General features: G+C 44.2%; 2 protein-coding genes across 2 annotated transcripts; one reads left to right on the top strand and one right to left on the bottom strand.

Annotated features, from left to right (window-relative positions):
• Positions 1–1,921: 1,921 nt before the first annotated feature.
• Positions 1,922–5,616, bottom strand: LOC119210079 (uncharacterized). The gene is made up of 2 exons (XM_037459695.2): positions 5,233–5,616; positions 1,922–4,620 (listed from the first exon to the last, which is right to left on the bottom strand). Exon 2 carries the CDS (start codon positions 4,592–4,594, stop codon positions 3,863–3,865), a length of 732 nt encoding a protein of 243 aa, XP_037315592.2. The 5' UTR covers positions 4,595–4,620; positions 5,233–5,616; the 3' UTR covers positions 1,922–3,862.
• Positions 5,617–10,495: 4,879 nt separating this feature from the next.
• Positions 10,496–13,669, top strand: cysltr1 (cysteinyl leukotriene receptor 1). Its single transcript, XM_037461450.2, has 2 exons — positions 10,496–10,650; positions 11,987–13,669. The coding sequence occupies exon 2, from the start codon at positions 12,005–12,007 to the stop codon at positions 13,025–13,027; it is 1,023 nt and encodes a 340-aa protein (XP_037317347.1). The 5' UTR covers positions 10,496–10,650; positions 11,987–12,004; the 3' UTR covers positions 13,028–13,669.
• The last annotated feature ends 7,662 nt before the right edge of the window (positions 13,670–21,331 follow it).

Genomic DNA, 21,331 nt, shown 5'->3' with positions numbered 1-21,331 from the left:
CAGAGAGGAACTGGTCTTTGCGGGTAGCGTCTGGCAGGCTGACCGCTCCAGAATAGCAGCAGGGAGGACAGGACATCCTGCTTACTGCACACACACATACGCACACACAGCCACACGATCCATTACACACCACCAGATGTCTTTCACCTCTGGATTGTTCGTCTACATGTGTTTAAGGAAGTCACACGCTGTGATAAAACCATATTTCTCTCAACTAAACTAAATGTGTCACAACATGATGTGGCACTTTCCTTCTTTCAGCTTATTGCTTTCAAAGTCATCTTTAAATACTCTGTGTGTGTGCATAGGTGAGTAAGTGTGTTTCTCCCGCCATCAGTCTTCTGTCACATCCATGGACGCATAACCTCTCAACCCTCTCAACTCACACACCTGCGATGGAAGTGTTTGTTCAAGTTATTTGGGGTTTTATCCTGGTTGGATGCTAACTAATTCCTCTCTGTGTGCTATGGAACATCTGCTTTGCCAGACTCTAGACCGCCCGCCTCCCTTAACCCAGCTCACTCCACCAATCACCAGATTCCCCCCCTTATGTGCATCCTCATCCAATGCAACTTAACAACGGACCTCCAATAATCATTCCACGCCTGATATCCCTGCCCTGCCTTCCACCTGTTAAGACACCTTGAAGAAAGAGTATTGATCTACCTTTTGTATTTTCTTCACATTCATGTAAAATTGTATCATGACAATCATTTTTGGGGGATTTTCTTGGAATTAAGGTATGGTAAAACACCTCCCCCAAACATGTGATTCACAAACATATTCCTTTCAGTGACCATATGTGAAAAATATGTTGTTCGGGGCCAAACATTCCTGTGTAATTGAAGGCCAGTTTTCGCAAAGAATGTTGTCACCAAGTCAGTTACTCATACAGTTAAATGTTGTTCAACTCCCGCATAGTCTGGTCAGACAAGCTGATTGTGCAGCGATGCAGGTCGTCCGTGTTGTACCGACCGAGTCAAAGCAGCCAACATGGAGCCGAGGAAACAAAATGTAGTAAAGGCGTGGGAGCAGAAGCCGTGTTGAAATGTCACAACTGGATGAACCTGGACGCGGAAACACTTCTTACACACACAAACAAACTCCTCCCTCCTTATTCTCTGCGTTTGGTAACGGTAACCAAGCTGTGCAGCCTCGGGCCGAGGCTTTGGGAGTCACACCAACCAGAACAAAGACCCCATTACTGCAACCTTTCTCTCTCTCTCTCTCTCTCTCTCTCTCCCCCTCCTTCCGTCGACTCTCTTCCTTGACCCCTCTGTCCTGCTCTCCTTTAATGCGATGATGAGGGTTTCCTTTGCTCTCCTTCCCTCGCCTGCGTCCATCCTCTCATTCATTGGCTTCGGGAGGGTTTCAGGCGCAGCCCCGTCGCTCCGTACATACCTCTGCCCTGACAACAGAGCCGGACAAAAGGCAGCAAGGCAGTAAAACACAGGAGGCCAGAGCTCTGTGGGTTTTATGGATTGATATTAACACGACTGCAGTGCGGTGTCCTAACTGTCTACGTGTGCATGTCTACATCTGACTTGTGAGTCAGCGCTGACCTGTTTAGAGTCTAGCTCTTCTTCCCGGATCAATGCGGCTGACTGGAGGCTCAACGGAGGCTCTGCGACCTCAGCCAGAGGTCGAATTGTTGATAGCACTGATAAGGGAAGGTGCTGCATGCGCTCAGGGCGCCGTCTGTCTGTCTATTTGATATAATGGGCTGATGTACTTTGCCTCGCGGTTTAACATATGCCAAAGGTTGTGTGTCAAAGGTTTGATCAGTTAATTTCACGCAGTCGTGTTTTTTTGTATTGGAACTTTCAACAACAACAACTGGTTAATCCTAAGTGCTTCATGTAAGACTGGGAGGTAAAAGACACAAGATAACGTAAAAAACAGACATGTTACTGACCCATTAAGGGAAGGGAAAAAAACAATAAGTTCAAATGGAACAAAACAGATACACAAATAGAAAATGGAATCACAGGGCAATTTATCATACAATCAAATAGTCCAATTTATTTTTACAAGAAGCATCGGCAAACGGTAACGTCTTCGGCCTTCATTTGATTTGCCAGAACTGAGAGTTGGTCCAGACGTCAAAAGAGTCAGTTGTGGTGCACACGTCTACTGTGTAGAGTTCTGGACAGTTATAGTATCTCAGAGATGTCCTTAGTCCCTAAATCACCCTTGGCTTTCTTACAAAGCGTGGTGATAATGTTGTAAATTCTTTTACAAACAGGAAGCCGGAGTAAAATCCTGATGATGTTGAAGAGAATGCATATGTAAAGGTGACATAAGGGAGTGATAAACTTTAGGTTCTTGATTATCCTTATGACACAAGATCTGTGACACAATGGTGCATCTCACCTCCGCATGCAAAACACAGATACATTTAAAACAGTCCAAAAGGGGGCGCTAGCACTGCATTTCACAGCAGGAGGACACACTGTGCAGGGTGATAATGTCAGAGGTCCATTCATGGCAAACAACAACTGATTTATTACTTTTGCTTTTTTTGTGGTATCCTTTTCATATTTATTTTAAGCACAGATGAATTGATAAAGGAAACTCCCTCCTAAAACACGGTCAGCTCCCCTGCGCTTTCAAAGCTTGACCTGTTGAAGAGGAAAACAGGATTTGTTGTTATATTTTAAAGTCTGACCTCCCACATTGTTTACCCTTGACTGACAGTCCCGGTGCCAAAAGTACACAGAGCCAAACAGAGAGCATTATGGGAAGGAAGCCACCTGTGTTCCTCACTACTTTTCGCCCCTTTGTCGACTCCCAGTTTTAATTGATTAGTTCCAGGGACACTTGAAGCAGCACCCACAGATTCACACAAAACCACACAGAGTGAAGTGGTAGCAGCGGAGTTCCTTCATCCTCTCCAGAGACTCGAAGAAACCTCTGTGCTTCCCTCTGCTGGTCACAGCTCACACTTTGACGGTGGCCTCCTGACGACCTCACATAGAGGGGAGTTGTTCTCCACCTTACTTCTGCCCTGTGCAGAATGTTAAAGCAGACGTTTCTCTGTTCTGTTGTGTGATGTGATCATATAAGATACAAGACACTCGCCATTGCAAACTGTTGATATCTTTTTTTGTACAGTTCATGTCCTCAGATTAGTACAAAACCAGACCGCAATGTGTCTGTTTTCCTGCGTTGGAGCCTGTGACCCCGTGTTTGAGGATTCTGTCTCAGCTCAGACAGATGTTTCTGCTGAAATAGCTTTTGTGTGTCTCTGTGTAGTATATGATCGTTAGCTGGCTAAGTAAATATGTGGATTGCAGCCATTGGAACAAGTTCAGGTGGAGCAGTTTCAGTTCATCGGGGAATGAAATGTTTGCTGCGGAACCGTCCTTGTTTGTGTTTACTGCTCTGAATCAATCTTTTCAGTTTTACTGCAGAAGAGAAATGTCAACAGACATTTGTGAGCTGCTGTGTTTGTCGACATATTCAAACTGGACACACGTTGAAAAAATGCATTAGAGGCCAGAGTGTCTTATTTCACTCAATACGTGGCTGCCAGATAAAACAGTTTGGAGACTGCAGGGTGAAAGCATGTTTACAATGTGAACAGGATCTATTCACCATACACCACATAAAAAAAACTTTTTAGAAATATGTTCACACCATATTGTAGCATAAAAACAAGTAATTAGCGATCACATTTCAACCACTGGACCAAAGTCAAAGCGCACACATGTAAACAGTCCATTTGTGATGTATAATTGCCACTTTTAGCCACAGGCGGCCTTGTTCTGTTCAAGTTAAATCTCAAGATAAGGCTTTGACATATTAATTTTGAATAGAAGTCTAATCATTTAATTAAAAATGCTATGTGCACCTAAGTATTTTAATGAAAGGAGCTCTTCCTCTTCTGTGGTCTGCGAAAGAGGACGGCGTAATGCAGCCATACATTGCCTAGCCATAATGTCCTCCTCAGGGCGGAAGAGACATCTGGCATTACACCCAGAAAGGAACTTTGAGAGGTTTGAGGTGTTGCAGAATTAGTCTCACACATCGAGTCGTGCAAACAATTGGAGTGGAGCGAGAACCACAGTTCGAGCACCACGAGTATCAAGACCAGGTTGCAGCAGAGCTGAGCCCAGTGAGAAGTCCTGAATCTCAGAGTCTGCTGAGGCCAGCGGGACACCAGCACGGCCTCCAGACCCAGCAGCCCTAGCAGCAGCAGAGAGGCCAGGTGGTGCGTGTCAAGCAGCCGCTGACGGAACGCACCCAGCGCCTTCCCCCAACAACCTGACTCCTCCGCGAGGCCGGTCACCGTTCCGCAGCACGCCTCCTCCATCCACCAGGCCAGCTGGAGCATCCAGTGCAGCAGCACCACAGAGTCGGTGAGGGCCAACCGGGCCAGGAGCACGGTGGAGGGCTTGGTGGAGGTCTGAGGGGAGTGGAGCAGCACCAGGGCCCGCAGGCTGAACACACAGCCCACCAGCAGGGGGACGCCCGCCCTGTGGGGCAGCAACAGCACCGCCACCAGCTTCAGCAGCAAGAACCGACGCAGCCACCCTTTGGAGGTCGGGAGCAGTCCTCCTGGTGCTGAACCAGGCCAGCACCAAGAGCTCATCTCCCTGACTGCACACCTGGTTGGACCTGCAGAGAGTTCAACACTTGGACGTCAGTTCAGTAGGATGCTCCCATCTCTTTTTTGGATCACTGCACCACCCAATGCGAAGGCAGCGAATAGATGGGGTATCGCCGTCACTTCATTCACATTAACTCTTTATGACTAAGCTGCAGTATTGTGCAAGAAGGCAGAGGCCCGGGCAAGCAAACAAGCCTCCATCGCATTCCTGGTTTTCATAGGCCTGTGTCTAAACATAACTGAGCACTCAACCTGGCCAAGTGCCAGTGAGCAAGCCTTTGCGTGGCATGCACATAGTTTGATTTCAAAATGAATGATAAAAATCAATGACAAACTATGGCACTTGAGTCACACAGGAAAGTTTAAAACTTTATGAATGGCAGCCCTGGAAAAAAGTCATAAAGGGGTATCTATCATGAGGTGACATGATATTTAACATTTACGCTAATTTGATACTTTTAGTCCTATACATCCTATTAAGAGCCTCAACTCTCCAGTGATTTGCCTCTACTTATATCCAACAGCGTTCTTAATTTACAAAACAGTGGATTCTACTAATGAGCTCATATAAAAATGTATTCACCTCGAAGCAAATAGTTCCATCCGTTTGTGTCACTCACCTGTGTATTGGCAGGTAGTTGTTATTGAAAGTCCCGTTTCACCTGAATAGGAGCCGTTTCTATCCCCATGCCTGATCACTCCTCCCAAATGGGACCGTCTGTGTGGGTCTCTTGGCTTTATCGACACTTGTTGCTTCCACTCAGTCGGTTCAGTCCTGACGTCTGGTCTGGACGAGAGCCCGACTACGTCTGACTCACGCTGGTAGAGAATCTGTGCATCACCAGCTGACACTGGTGTAAACCTGTGTGTCCAAAAAAGGAGCTTTGGATGGGTGAGTAAGTGACAGGAAGGGAGTTGCCAAGGTGACGCGCAAGCTGTCAGTCAAGAAAATTCTGGTGAAGACGCTTAGTCAGCATAGATTCCATCAAAACTGCATTGCTCTTTACAATGACAGTTTCAGTGTGAGCGCGACCATTGTGTTGCCATTGTGTTGGATGCTGTTATAGGGCAGGCGACGTGAAACACGCAACTGCAACTATTTTTGTTGCGTCTTGCATAGCTTCATTAATTGGTCGCAGCACGCCTCTAAATGGCCGACTGTGAACAGGTAGTTTTAGTTTTGGGCTGGTGCGAGTAACACACGTGATGGTGAGCAATAGGCTGGTGGTGTGTGAGTAAGGGCCTTACGCGACATGTCCGTATTGGTGTTCCTAACTGGTTCTACTGACAGGTTTTCCCAAAGGCGCAAACCCTGTGTGTTGATTGAGAAGCATTTCCACAGCCCTTTGTTGTGTGTGTGCCTGTCTGAGTGGGTGCATACGCGTGCATAGTAGTAGACCTTTAAGTATAGTTTTATAGATGATGAAATGATGGTCAACGTGCCTCAAACTACCCCGCGGACCAAAGAGATTCAAAGACTGCTGTCTGACACACAGTGTGACAGCAAGCTGTGATCACTGACACAAAACCCAACCGCTTCAAACCTCAACCTGAAAGCCCCCATGACATGTGGAGCGCTTCATAAACTGCTCATCATCTGATACACAACGACAGGAAGCAACCTGCTGATGTGCTCTCAGGGGAGATGAGTGTGTTTGTCCTTGTTCCCCTGTACACACCGGCAATTCAATTCAGCCGTGTGTGCACACGCTCAACTATTTCTTTAATTCACGCTGGATAGGTGTGTGCGGTTGGGTAAATAAGAGCTGAGACGATTAAACCACATGTTGGGGCAAAGGATCATTTTATATATATATATATATTAGGGCTGTCAAAAATAGCGCGTTAACGGCGTTAATCAGCTGTTTGTTGTTAATTACGTCAATTTTTTTGACGCATTTCACGCATGCGCAGTGTGACAAATTATTCAGGTCAGTAAAGTGCCTCTTCCTCTAGGGAATGCACTTCATCCTATACAACACATTACTGCCACCTGCAGGCATATGTCAGGACGTCAGGTTCAGCAAGTCGTTTGCGCCAGAGACCCGCACCCCCCCCCCCCCCTCCCCGTTCTCGCGCAGCAAAACAGAGAAAAAAAGCTCCGCCCAGCAGAGCTTTGCTAAGAGCAGCGCTGAGGTAGAGGACCATCGGAGAGACCCGTAATACTGTTCTGAAACATGCGGAGGAAGGGAAGCCAATGCGATCTAAATCCTCCCAGGTATGGGAATATTTCACACTGAAATGGGGGGTGGTAGCGGATTTCTTTGCAGCGCCAGTCGTTCTAATCGCCGCGCTCGACTTCAAGGTGTAACTTTTATTATTGTTCGGTCTGAAACGGCGCGCCCAGTGACGGGTGGTGCAGCAATATTGTTGTTCGGGTGGAAATCGGGAGAAAGGTCGGTCCGGGAGATTTTCGGGAGGGGCTTTGAAACATCGGGAGGGTTGACATGTCTGGTCATGTCTGGTCATCGCAGCCCTGAACCATCAGGAGCACAAACTCACAGCAGAGTGGGATAAACTGCAGAGGCTCGAGACCCTTCTAGAGCCATGCAGGGAAATCAGTCTGTGACTTATCAAATAACATTGCTTTGATTATTTTCTGAAATGAATTAAAAAATCAAATATCAATAACATGTATTTATGTAAAAAAAAATAATGATGATAATAATGATAATTATGTATCTGTGTCCTGTTATTTATCTTTAGTATGCATTTCAGAAAGAAAAAATGGTTAGGATTCAGGTGTGATTAATCATGATTAATCCACTGAAAATTCTGATTAATTTGATTAAAATTTGTAATCATTTGACAGCCCTAATATATATATATAAAGAAAGAGAGAGGCTGCTCCATGCCTGGATTATGGCTTTATTTCATAGCAATGCTTTTGTTTTTTTAATGTATTGTGCAAATAACGTGACTTTGCACATTTGCAGTCCTGATCAGTCAGATGCTTTGCTGTCAACAGCAACCAGGATATATTTAGGCAAGAAGGTACGGAAGGGCTGTACTTTATCGTCAACAATGGTGCAGTTCAAGCGTGTTGGTAACCCTACAACCCTGACGATAAAGTTCTGCTGAGAGTACCCTATTGCATTTATAATACGGGTACCAAAGACATTATAAATAGAAAGTAAATAGCTTTAAAGCACAAAATAGTTGTACCCCTCGCATTGCAGTTGCCTGCAGAAATTAGTCCTATGCAACAGACACAGTACATAAAGTAGACATTTTACTCATCTACACGTATTATGAAAAAACAATATCGGGAAATCTGGCAACAAATACTTTGAACTGTAACAGAAATTAACCGCATGAACTATGTCAGCAATAGTGAACCACGTACGTGTATAACTGTTTCTTTACAGAGTTTTGTTTGGGTCTTATCTCCGCTGCAGAGATGAAGGGAACATTTCAGCATTTTAGTGACCTACATTCACATCCTGTGACAGAGATCAGTGTAAAGCAGCCCACTCTGATATTATTTGTCTTAAACTTTAGTAAGCCTCCTGTTTTTATCTTCACTCCATAAATACCTCTGGCGTGATAAAAGTACTAAACTGTATACCAGGCAAAAATTCTTTGGGACCCTAACAACCCAGCAGTGAAAAACTATATACTGAGTTGCAAAATTAACTACATAGCGATTATGAGATGTGTGACCCAATGGAAACAGCTGCTCTCACTTCCATGAAAGGAGTGGTTCTGCATCATAGGCAGAGTGGCTGCTGGGCCCAAATATTTGGGGTATCTGTATCCAGTAAACAGAAGCGTGTTCACACTTCAAAGACAGAACCTCAGCATGCACTCGTGTTAGGGAAAGCACAGTTTCAGACACAGTCAGCAAAGAGCTGATGAACATAACGGATCTTGGGTGAACGGAAGCCCAAAATCAGAGCGAAAAGGAGAGTTTTGTAGCATGTGTAACTTCAACTGCGCATAAACACGCCACCTTGTTAATGCCAATGAAGCTCTACTCAGCAGGATCAGTTCATTAGAAAAGTTTCACCAAAACACATTCAATAATGTTAAAATATAAATGTAACAGTGGCCCGGAGACGCCATCGGTTAATGCAGATTTCAAACTAAGCGGAGGAAAATAAAAAGGCTTGGATAAAATGACTGACCGACCGTGGTCATGATTGAGTTCAGAGAATATCAAACACGTATTCAGACGAAACCAATAGACAGCAAGCCAACCGCAGGAAGCTGTTGGTTAAGTTGAGACAGGAAGATCGTCCTCTTGCATGGCTAAGTCGGACCTTAATTCTCACACACCTGACAATTGCTCTTCATGCATGTTCAACTCACTATTTCCTCCTGGTCGTCATTTGGAGCTGTCGACCAGGACAGCTATCCTCCTCTAGCCTATCGTCTTACTGCTCTTTCTCTTAATTGGAGCGTCTGATTGAAAGACGCTTGAGTTCCATCCATTCCATCCGCCTCTTTAAGTGGGTTTGCAGCAGCGTTAGCATCTTACTGAACTATGTCGGAGGAATCATGTTCCCTTTTATTCAAATGTTTTCATTGGAATGGTCCCTTACAATTCCCGTTGCCTCCCATACAGGTGCAGTGCACAATAAACTATGTACATTTGATCAAAACTTCTATCATTTTAAAAACTACGAAGGTAAGCCTAGACTCTAAAATTGCGCCCCATCCAAATCAGCCTTTATGAATCTCACTTGAATGTGAGATTTGGTTGTGACCCGACAATGATGCAAAGAGTTGAAAAAAGTTTCTCTCTTGTCCAACATAATAATAATGATTAATCAAACAGAACAAACATTTAGACAACATTATACTTATACGTATTATTAGGTTAAATAAGTATAGTTAAATGATTTACTTGCCAATAACCAAGCCAGTTCCTGACTGATTTCAACACAAGGCACTTAAAGCACTTAGTTCATGAAGCCTTTTGACTTCCCGTCCACATTATTGGATATTCAGATCACTGAAATAATTATCGATGCAGAAACCATGCCAGCTCATGAAAATACACAACGTCCTCTGGTTGTCAACCACCTGTAGAAGCGGCTGGCTGGACAGAAGGGTCAAAACTCTTCAGTTCCAAGTAATATACCAGTAACTCTGTGATCATGTACAAAGCTAGTTGGGTTTATACGGACAACACTTGAGTGCAAGTTGTGTTGGATGTTTATCTTTGCCAGTCTCTAACCACTAAATGAGTTATAGAATGAATTATCCAGCCCTCCCACAACAAAGACCTTTCAGCTACCAAAATGAGTTTTCCCATTTCCACTGCAGCATCCGCAGTCCATTTACTTACCACAAACTCATTAGTAGCTTTCAAAGGAAATTCTGCTGAATAACTAAAGGTTGTCCATCATGGATAAACAAGGGGTGTCTTGATGCACTCATGTACAGTTAATCCCTTTTTTCCATCCCCAACCTCAGCTCTTGACTTTTTCTCCAATGTAATCAGCCATGTAAAAAAGAAATACGCAGACCCAGTGGAACAGGTTGAAAAAGCTGACACATCATCATGATGCAGAAACACAAGGTGAAACAGTAGAAGCAGATCACATGTCTTTAGGACAGAGACAGGTCTGTGGGTGGCTGTAAAGTAAAAGTAGTACAATAAAGTGTAATCAAGGTGGAGACACTTCAATGTTTAAATAGGGATTAGTGAAGTAGATAAGCTCTTGTGCTTTATTGCGTCAAGTCTATTTGTAAACATTCATCAAATTGTGCAAATAAGATGAGTCTAATCCTCGGATATGTATTTTTTAAAAGTCAAGTTCAAATTCAGAGCAAACAACTAACAAGAGTACAACTTCTCTGTGTTTGTGCGCATCTCTCTTGAACTTACTGTAAATGTGTGAGCGCGTAGACATGATGTCATCGCCAGCAGAGACCAAACAAAGAGCTGCTGAACAACCGAGGCTGTGAGGAAGCAGCCACCTGCTGTAGTGTCCTCCCACTGCAGCTAGGGCACATGGCAGAGGAGGCAGAGCAGCTCGAGAGACAAGTTGACTGGCTGCAAGGCTCTGACACCAGACAGGATTTCAAAGGTAAGGAAGGACTGCTTCTCTAAAAAAAAAAGTGAGACGTGCTCAACCTCTGTTGGCGAGGAAGAAGTAGCGAACGTACGACTACATTTATGGTGTGAAATTGTAGTGTGACACCTGTCACTTCCAGTACTTAGGCATGTTTGAAGCTCACAGACCCTCTTTTTGAGGCAAATCGACAACGGAACGAGAGAGACGAGGCAAACAGGCAGCCGGCATGTATGGATGAATTAATAACATTTATGTATGTATTATGGAAAAAGGAGAGAGACGAGGCTTTGATGGAGGGTTTAATAAATACATGTCTAAGGTAAGCAACGGTTCTGCGTCATCATATGTTATGCTCTCTTCCTTTTGGCTGGGTTTAATCTCGGCAGGTCGAATGAGATTGATGATGTTTATACCGGCTGGACTTAACATAACAGCCTCTCTGGGAGATATTCTCGATCAGGGTCAGGTTATTGGCAAAAGCAAACAACGGTTCCTTGTGCGTTCTTTTGTGAAATGAGGTCTCGTGGTGCTAATTCTTCAACATAATCTTAGTGGATTATGTCCGGTCTTATAGCGTCTAACTGGATGTGTTGATCTGGAGTGTGTTGTCTTGTCACGCTGTTGTATATTTTACCATTACATTTTGCAGATTCTTTGGAAGTGTTCTTTTCTGGAAGCACCCGGTGGGCAGTGTAGCAGGTGCCTTTGAGCATATTATTATACGTTTGCTGGAAGTCATCTCTTTTACCTAATATCATGCTCACTTATTCACCCCCCTCAACCCCCTGCCCATGGTTATTATTGACAATATAATAGTCACACTAGTCATGCTGATAATAGTATTATGTTGTGTAATTCAACATATTCTCCACCTGTTTTGAATGCTTGAACAATAGTTGAATTACTTTAATAAGTGTGTTAAACTCACTGCGTAGTGGAAATAGCTCTACGCTCAGATCTTGCTGTCTTGGGAGGGACACAGGATGCATTTAAAATGATCAACGCAAGAGATAAAAGTGCTTCCGTTTGACTGCCTTTGTCTTTTCAATTGAGGCTGCCAGTTAATGAACATGCAGTTAATCCCCTGATGTGAAGATAAATGGAAGCTGTTTGCAAAAAATGGTCATGCAGCTTTTGCCTTTTTCCGCTTTACAACGAAGCGACATCAAAGCGGTCCAAAATGTTTATCTACGTTTCTAGTTCCTCTCTCATCAGCAGAAGGCCGAGGCCGTTTTCTGACAACAATCTGACACATCAAAGATGGGTTTTTTTCTTCTTTCGTTTGCATTTCCCACGTGCTCTTTGGCTCACGTTTGTGACCGTTGTGTGTCGCTGTGTGTCTCTGCAGCCGCAGGTGCGACTGACAATGGAGCCGAATGTGACAGGAAACGTGGAGGGAAACTCTGGCGAGTGTCCGCCCATCGACGACTTCCGTAACCAGGTGTACTCCACGGCCTACTCCCTCATCACCGTGTTGGGCCTGGGCGGGAACGGCTTCGCCCTGGTGGTGCTGATCCGGACGTACCGCCAGAGTTCCCCCTTTCACATCTACATGCTGAACCTGGCCGTGTCCGACCTGCTTTGCGTGATGACGCTGCCTCTGAGAGTTCTCTACTACGTCAACAAGGGCCAGTGGAACCACGGCGACTTCCTCTGCCGCGTCAGCTCCTACGCCCTCTACGTCAACCTCTACTGCAGCATCTACTTCATGGCCGCCATGTCCGTCACGCGCTTCTTGGCCATCGTCTTTCCCGTGCAGAACATGCGCCTGGCGACGGAGACCCGCGCTCGCCTGGTGTGCGGGTTCATCTGGGTGTTCATCTGCCTCATGTCCTCGCCCTTCCTGGCATCCGGCCAGAACTTCGACCCTCACACAAACAAGACCAAGTGCTTCGAGCCTCCAAACGGGAAGAATGTGTCGAAGCTAGTCGTGCTGAACTACTTGTCCGTGGTGGTGGGCTTCGCCCTGCCTTTCCTGGTCATCCTGCTCTGCTACGCGGGCATAGTCCGCGTCCTGCTGTCCCGCACCAGCTCCGCCCGGCGGCAGCAGGGGACGAGCACCAGGGCCATCCGAATGATCGTCATCGTCCTGCTGACCTTCCTGATCTGCTTCATGCCGTACCACGTGCAGCGCACCATCCACCTGAACTTCCTGTCGCGGAAGGACACCACCTGCTCAGAGACGGTGGGCATGCAGAAGTTTGTCGTGGTGACGCTCTGCCTCGCCGCGTCCAATTCCTGCTTCGACCCGCTGCTTTACTTTTTCTCCGGGGAGGGTTTCCGCACCCGCTTGTCCTCCCTGCGCAGGTCGATGAAGAGCAGCACCCTCAATCGTTTAGCCAGAATGAAGCCAGCCGCAGTCCGAGAGTCCGGGAGGAGCAACAGCTGAAGCTCCAGTTAGTTTGCGCGTGACCAGCAGGCATCTCCGGATTTGTTTGAAGGAATACTTCAGTACTCACCCCATTGCCCCATTTAGTTACTGAAGAAAACATTTTTCCTTGTATGCCATATATAAGACAGGTTGAATGAGACTAAAGTTGAAAAATATTTTAATGAATATATATACATATATAATTTATAAATGAAACATTATACTAGAGGGCACGCCTTTGAGTTTCTTAAATGTTTGGATATGACTTTGCTCTTGTTGAAGTTTCCCTCACACCCATTTCTCTCATTCAATCAAGACATTTTTGTGTTTCTTTTATTTTTTGTTCCCTGTGGAAGCACGCCTGATTTCTTCACAAATTAAAGGTAACACGGGGTGTGCAATTAATGTTCAATTGATCAATCTAGTGTGTGTCGTGTGGTTGGAGATTAAAGGCAGAAAACAGCTTCCTCATGAATACAGTATTTAAACATCAAACTATAGAATGAAAAGTGTTCAATACTTGCCTGATCATTATAGAAGTAACCATTAGCTGAATGTGTCCCAAAACGTGAAACTACAAATATGAATGTACAGTATCCAAATGTATGTATTTATTGTAGACACTTTTGTACTTTTTTTGTTTAGTCCTGTATCACAAAACCTGCATATGAAGAACTGTGCTGTGTTCACTACTGTAGAACTTTACTGTTCTTTTTCTATTATTGTTATATTGTTGGTGATTTTCTAGTAATGCTAATATTTCTATTATGAGTTATAGTGATTTGCCATGCTTATCATAATGACTTTCATTCAAATTGATTTCAAAATTGTTGTTTTAGTGCTTCTGATTTCTTATATTTCTGTGCATCTTTTCTGTAAACAATATTGATAATGATTTATGATTTTCTGAAATGTGTACCTTTTAGAGGGTTAGTTTGACTTGCTTTTCTTTTGTTCTCAAGTGTAACTTTTTTTTATTGTATGGTAAATTAGAAACTTTAACAAACGTAGCATACCCAAACTTAGCTTTGCTTAGCTTAGCATAATGACTGTAAAGAAGGGAAACAGGGACACTCACCTCAAGGCTCCCCAATTAACATGCGTAGAAATGAGGTGTGTTTCCCATGCTTATGCTGAGCAAAAATCACCCGTTTCTGGCACCAAGGTAAGAAGGTAATTTACAGGATTTACAGCACCTAGGTCAAAGTGAAAACAAAATACACAGTAAGCATAAAGAACAAGAGAAAGAAGAAACAAAATGGTCAAAAACATAGCAGGAAAACAACGGCGCATATTTCTCACAAAAAAAAGTAACCGTTGAAATCATTCCACTTTCCTATGCAAATACTGTTTCATGTTATTTATGTCAACTGTGTGAATAAATTTATCCAATACATGTCAGTTCAGTAAAATCAGATAAAACCCTCCATGTGATGGAACTTACCCATTCTGTCCAAAAGGTGTCGCACCAGTACACACATCGTTGTTTCCTTCCAACTAATTCAAAAAGGAACATCTTCTCTACTGCTTCTTTTAATTTCTCTAAGATGAGCAAACAACGAGGCGCAGCACTGTGACAAATTCAATCTGTGCAAAAAGTCTCACAACTGTCCTCAGGGCCCGTAAATGCATCAGCTGAAGCTATAAAAAAAACCTACATTTATAGAAGAGTGCAAGGGCCTCTTTCTATAGAGCAAATTCAAAAGCAAGACCAAAATGTGGCTCCCCGGTCAATTAGAGATACAAAACAACACTGAGAGACCACACGGCTGAGGCCCGGCCCTGCTGATTAGAACAGAGGGCCACTGTGTTACCACTTCATAAACAGATAATATCGAGCACATGATTGTCTGCCTCCTCTATTGCACAAAAAGAGGTTTGTTTCAGGACCATCTCCGAGATGGGGCTCTGTTGTTGCATTGCTTGTGTACTGCACGGTGGACATGCTCGCCATGCAGGGAGTAAGGAAAGTCCCTGCTCAATTCCTCCCCGTAGGTTTCTAAAGAGATTACAGATAAAAGTGTACCCGGGTGTATTGCAGGAAAGTTTACTCTCTTTCATCTGTGCGCCGGGTTTGCTGCACTTTAAAAAAAAGGGATTTGGCTGAAGCATTGATTAGTTTTTGGGAGCGGCTAAGATTAAAACTTGAATGACCTGAGGGAGAGCAGACTCAGCTGTGCAGCATGTGTTGATGCCCACCATGTGAGTAGAGAAACAGTCAGAGGAGCTCTGCTGTTACCCTGCGCTGTTTCTTAGGTCATCGGGATTTCCGGTTTGCATGGGAATCCCAAAGGCACGTACCTGGGAAATGTCTTAGTGTCATGCCCTTTAATAGACTACGAGGGCTTTGCTCCTTCTTTGAATAACATTTTTTGCTCTGGAAAGCCGCACAACACACTGTAAACAACAGGAAATAATCACCTTGTAAAGAAGAATTAAATAGCAAACAGCTGTTTATATCTGGCTGACACAGCAGCATTGGCATTTATTCAAGGTCACAATATTCATATCCCAATTAAAGTTTTTCACAGATTTTCTCTCTGAAAGGGACTTATTAGCGAGGAATTACGTATTTGTTCCCTCAACACCCGTACAGTGATCCACCTCACTATCCTTGTCTGATAAACTACGGTCCAACAACAAATAAGCGGCGGAGGCGTGGGAGAAACCCGTCATGCTTTTAACTGTGGTTAATGGCTGGCCTGCAGTTGTGCTCCACTAGAGACCTGATGTTTTACTCAATCAGACTTGATTTACCACACAGCCCGGCCCTCCACCTCACTTGTCAAGGAAAAGGAGCAAGGAAATAGGAAGCAGAACCGGAGTCCCTAGTGAGGCCTGGAACTTGATATGTGGACACAGCAGGTTACTAAACATTTCCCCATTGTTTAAACACTGCTGTGTCTGCTGTGTGTGTGTGTGTGTGTGTGTGTGTGTGTGTGTGTGTGTGTGTGATGGCTTGTGCACACCTTTCCCCTTATAATGACCACTCAGCCAACTTCAAAAGCCACATGCTGTTTAGGAATTCTTTACCTCCACAGTGGAAGGTTAAAGGCCAAGCTGATGTGTCATGGTCCCCGTTGAGTTCAGGTTGGTGCAAAGCGAGGCAGACAAACGGCTCACAGCAGCCCGGAGAGTTTAGAGCCGGAGTCCAGCTACGACTGAGACGCCACTCAATCCCTCATCCACTACATATGGAAAACAGAAATACCTCAGGACTCATCTCATTGTGTGTCGCCACACACGCTGGCCCCCTTTTGTTTTATTCCATATGTAGTCCCCCCCCCCCCCCCCCGCAGACCCGCCCTGACCACCGTGCTCTAACAGGAAGCTTTGTGTCCATGACGGTCATTGTGTGTTCCGCTGAAGGTTTATTCAGCCAACAGTGTATTTTGGGTCCGTGCTGTAACGCACACACAGAGAGGGACGGGCCCCTCACTTTGCTTCCCTTTTTAAACACACTATACCCCGCATCAGTTCTCCAAATTATACAATGGCTTCTGGCAATTGTTTTAAAAGAAGAAAATAAATCTACTGTTTGTCTCATAGCAAACTAAGCTTCAGACTTATGTTATTTTGTAAATGCAGATCTTGCTATTCTGAAAAAAAAAAAAAAAAAAAGCACATGCTTTATGCCATAGATACACAAAGCATTGTGATATTGCTAGAATATTAAAGAACATCATCAGTCGTAGAAATATTTTACATCGTATTTCTTCTCAGCACAAAAGATCATTTCCATTTGAATTGCAGATATCCAGAGTCGGACTGTGAAATGCTAGGTAATGAAAAGATTGATGATCAGGACCAATTGGATCCTACTTCTACCACACCGTTCCACTTTTTGGCTCCTAATGACCATCAATGGCCCCCCTCTCTCAGTCCAGCAGTTTGCTCTTTCCAGTGGGTAACCCTAAACTGGAATAGTTTAAAAGTAGTTAGAAACCCACTCGTGGGGACAGGACCATATGCGGCCCGTGGTATTTTATCTTTTAATGTAACCAAAAGGTGGGTATTTCAGTGAGGTGGTGTATGTGCGCCACAGCAGGTAACCACTCGAATGAATTAACAAAACATTTTATTATAATCTGAATCACAAACTATTTAAAAACAGTCAAGTTCAAGATAAAAACAAGGTCTAAGATGACTGAATCTAAAAGTGGTCTCAGAGATCCTGCTTCACCATAAAAAACAGTAAAAGAGATGCATCTCGATTTAAAAAAGGACAAATAAAAAAGGGCCACCAGATTGGGCCAGCATGGACAGGGCTCAATTGGGCAATCAAGACCCGAAGACAGTTTCCTTACCAAGAGAATTAAAAGCCCAATAGATGACGGGTTTCTAAAAGAATCTCACAAGTCGCAACTTGGTCAAGGTCCCCCTGTGCCCTTCTACTCCGTGCCGCTCCAACTGCCGACCCGGCCGTTAAAAAGGGTAACGAGTGGCACACCTGCCGTCAATTTCTGGCACGCACCTGTCGACCCTAATCAGATGCCGTTAGACACACACTTAATAAAACAAGGTAGATAAGCACAACAAAACTCAAGACGCATCCGCATTACATTGCCCACTGCACACAACAAACGCATGCAAACTACACAACTAGAAGTCAACGCATGCAGATACAACTGAAAATAACAACAATCAAACAATGTGGTGTCTCACGGTTACATTAACTCGCGTCCTTTTACTATGAAGCACTTTGTGACTCGTGTCAGAACTAAAGGAAACAACATCATTCCAAAATGTCGTTGCTTGGCTGTTCAACCTGCGTCCAGATTATTATGAAGACTCCCTAAATGTGCAGAAATGACTTCATAACTAGATGCATTAAAGCTATTAACAACTCTTCTCTTCTGTAGTCCCGGTGCAGCTGCTGTTAAGGACATCCTTAACCCTAACTTAACCCTCGGCCACAAAGCTGTCATTCCACTTGTCAACCATCTTGCCCGGGGCGCAGTTTACAAAAGCCTTCCTTCTCTCAATGAAATGAACGAGACTCCCACGGACGACTCAATATGAACCGCGCGGTCATTTGCATAAAACGTTGAGGCTCTTCTGAATGTCTGTAGCCGCTCTCGTCCTCAATGAGGCCTCAAATCTACCTCCCGAAAGAGAGATCAAAGTTTGGGAACAACCATTCAAACAGGAAGCTCTTTGTCCCGGGGTCAAAAGAAACATTCGCTTCGCGTCTCGCAGTTTGGGCTCTTTCTCTGACCGCAGAGACAAAAAAAAGTCTTTGTCTTTGTCAATGAGGTGAAATGCAGGGGCCTTGAATGCATACGGTGACGATGGGAATTCTAGTCAGGTAAAGAGGCGACACCGGAATTCCCCGACGTTCCCCCCGAAGGCCAAGGACGTGCAGTGAAACCGGGTCATTCTGGCAACGTTTGCAATACGCATTCTTCACCGCCTGCAGGGACCCGTGAGGGGCCCCTCGGAGGCTCTTCTTTTGGTCAGGACTTAGCATAAGCACATCGTCTGAGTAGGCTGTCACAGTTGATCCAGACCAAATAGACCACTGCAAACAAATATTGACTCCTGAGGGAGTAAAGCTGAGGCTTAGCTCTAAAGGCCCCACCGCATTGTGGAAAGATTAAATCCAGCAAAATATGACAAAAATTCTATTGTTCATTCAGATAACAATATTAAATGCTTCTGGTAGCCAGAGGCGTCAGACTATTTCAAACCCATAAAGAGACACTTAATCCAGATTATTTAAAAAGATAACATTCATGTGAAAATACATAAATGTTATTCACCTGAGATGAAAAAAATGCCTCCCCAAAAACCGAAAATGGAGTCTGAGATTATTTTTCAATTTGTAACCTTTATTAAAGCAAGGAAATCACATATGTAGATATTTTGAATTGAGTTTACCTTGATTTTAAAAACCAAGAAAGGTGAAACTGTCTGCTTGAATGCTGAGTTAACAAACGTTGTTATGCAGTATGATGCCTTCCAGTTTAACTCCTATCTCAAGTTGATCCATTACAGCACGAGGTTAGCTGCAATATGAAGCTGTAATAGGGAGATGGCTTGAACTCCTGAGTAGGGTGGTGGACAAATAATCCTGTGAATTAAATTAAAGTCACGATAATTTAATTCACTGCAGAAGTACAACACAACAGTATGACAGAAAAGAATATAACATGTCCAAATTAAAATCATCCATAATAGTTCATCACTGTCCTCAGACACTAGTAGGAGTCTTATACTCTTTATAATGTCTGTCCCTGCTGTGTTTACTGCTGACTGGATTTATAGTCTTGAACAAAACCAAACTATTTCCACTTTTCTTACACTCTTCAAAGCCCTCTTTTGTGACACCGTCACGGCAAAACAGGAAACAGCAGTTTGGTGATCTACATGGATGATATATTGATGAACGCAAATCTATACTCATGCATTTAGAGAAAAAAGAGAAGACAAAAATGGACAAATACTGAACAGAAAATAATGACAAAAATAATTCTGCTCCATTTCCCCATTATTTTTTAGTTTCTGTTCAGTTTTATTGGCCATATGCTTATACATACATGGAATGTGAATCTGCTTTGAATCTGCTTTGCTCTCCACATGTATGTATCGGTGAAATAATAACTACCTTTTCAAAGAAGGAATAAGAAAATGTATGATTTTTGCTGCCGGGATGTGGATAGATCATAGTCACAACATGAAAGAGACATTTATTTTCCCTCCTGATGGTCACAAGTCTCAGAAAGCTTCAGATAATTTGTTTTGTTAAATTACTTCATGGGTTTTTCATGGGAAAATCTGAGCTCTATAGCACTGTGGCACAAACGTAAAAGACGATAATGTAAGAATCCTCTTATCCATCCCAACATTGTTGAAACCTTTTCTTTGTCATCATTAGCTTAAAAAAACTTGAATGCCAAAGCAGAGTGTGTACACCGATGATTTGCATACATGTTATTAATGTAATATTACCCTACAGAAGCCTTTAACTGATTTCAGTTAGCTACGTGGCTAATCCTGTTTTCCTGGCGCGACAGGGTGTGGTCCTGCATGCTGAGCGGGATTTAAAGGAAACCTAAACTGTGCGGGCCTGAAGCTGCGGTTCATTGCAAAGCTGGAGGACGCAGGTTTGACTGTGTGGGCGGGTGAGGGGTCAGGAGAAGATCCCAATGGGGCTTAATGTTGTTTACGTTCCCCTTCAAGAGGCCATTGTGTTCGCTTGCACCCATCACGAGACACCTGGTCACAGTCTTCCCATCAGGGCCGTCCTCAACCCTCAACCTTGCAGCATCACAGGGACCGCGCACTCAGACGGACACAATGGGCCGCTTGTTGTCCCTGGTGAGTGTACGGGAGGAAAAGCCTCCCCTCCCGAGTAAGAAGGCTTAAATCGTGATGCTGGCGAGGCCCTTCCTGGGCCCTTCCTGGGCCTCGCAAATACTCATCAATACGGGCCTTTGCTACACGCTAATTTCCTCCGATTAGCTGACAAAAGCACCTCTCATCCTCTCAACGCTGAAACAGAGGAAATGCTGAGAGGTCATCAGTCACTTGATATTTGTGATTAATACCTAACTGATATGGAAAACGTTGATTGCACTCAGCTTTGACATTAAATCCCTACGTCTCTGGGAAAATCATTTTAGGAATAAAGTTGTCATGGTTCTCCACTCAGGGTCAGTAATTGAATTGAGTTTAATGGTATTTAACTCTTGTTTCACAACAATTCTCCCTTAAGCCACTTCTGCAGCAAAAGTCAATTTGGCATTGAACAGGAAAGCTGCAATGCAAATGTCTCTTCTACAGAAGACATTGAGGTCAAAATCTTTAAGCCTCCTGCCGACTCGGTGCTGATGGTGCACGCTGTTTTCCGAGGAGCCACTCGGTGGAGCGGACAAAGGAGAGATGTGGAGCAGATGTCCAGCTGTGTTTGTGAGCACAGCCAGAATCCCAGGATCCATGTTGAGAAGCGGGAACATAAATTCTGACAGGTTTTTTGCTGCCGCAGCCAAGGTTTGAGATTTCCTAACACCGTTTGTTTTCCTCTGGCCTCGCTGACCTAGAATCCCATCACATGGCTTGGAAGCCAACAGGACAAAGAGAGAGAGAGCATGCGATTGTCCAGCGATCGTCCAGTCTGTGCAACGGGATGAAAACGCAACCTCTGGAAAGCCAACTGGCACGGACAATGAAAGGAGAGCAATGATGTTCTGCTGAAATTTCTGCACCGCGTTTTAGGTGAAATCAAGAACACGGGAGGGAGAAACAGATCCATCAAAAAAACCAAAAAAACAAACAATGAACCATGAAACTGACATCAGAAAATCAGCGTGTTCTATCCAC

This window comes from Pungitius pungitius, chromosome 2 (genome assembly GCF_949316345.1).
Source record: "Pungitius pungitius chromosome 2, fPunPun2.1, whole genome shotgun sequence".
Taxonomy (NCBI): domain Eukaryota; kingdom Metazoa; phylum Chordata; class Actinopteri; order Perciformes; family Gasterosteidae; genus Pungitius; species Pungitius pungitius.
Note: the sequence above shows the minus strand (reverse complement) of the source record. Positions and strands in the feature narration are given on the sequence as shown.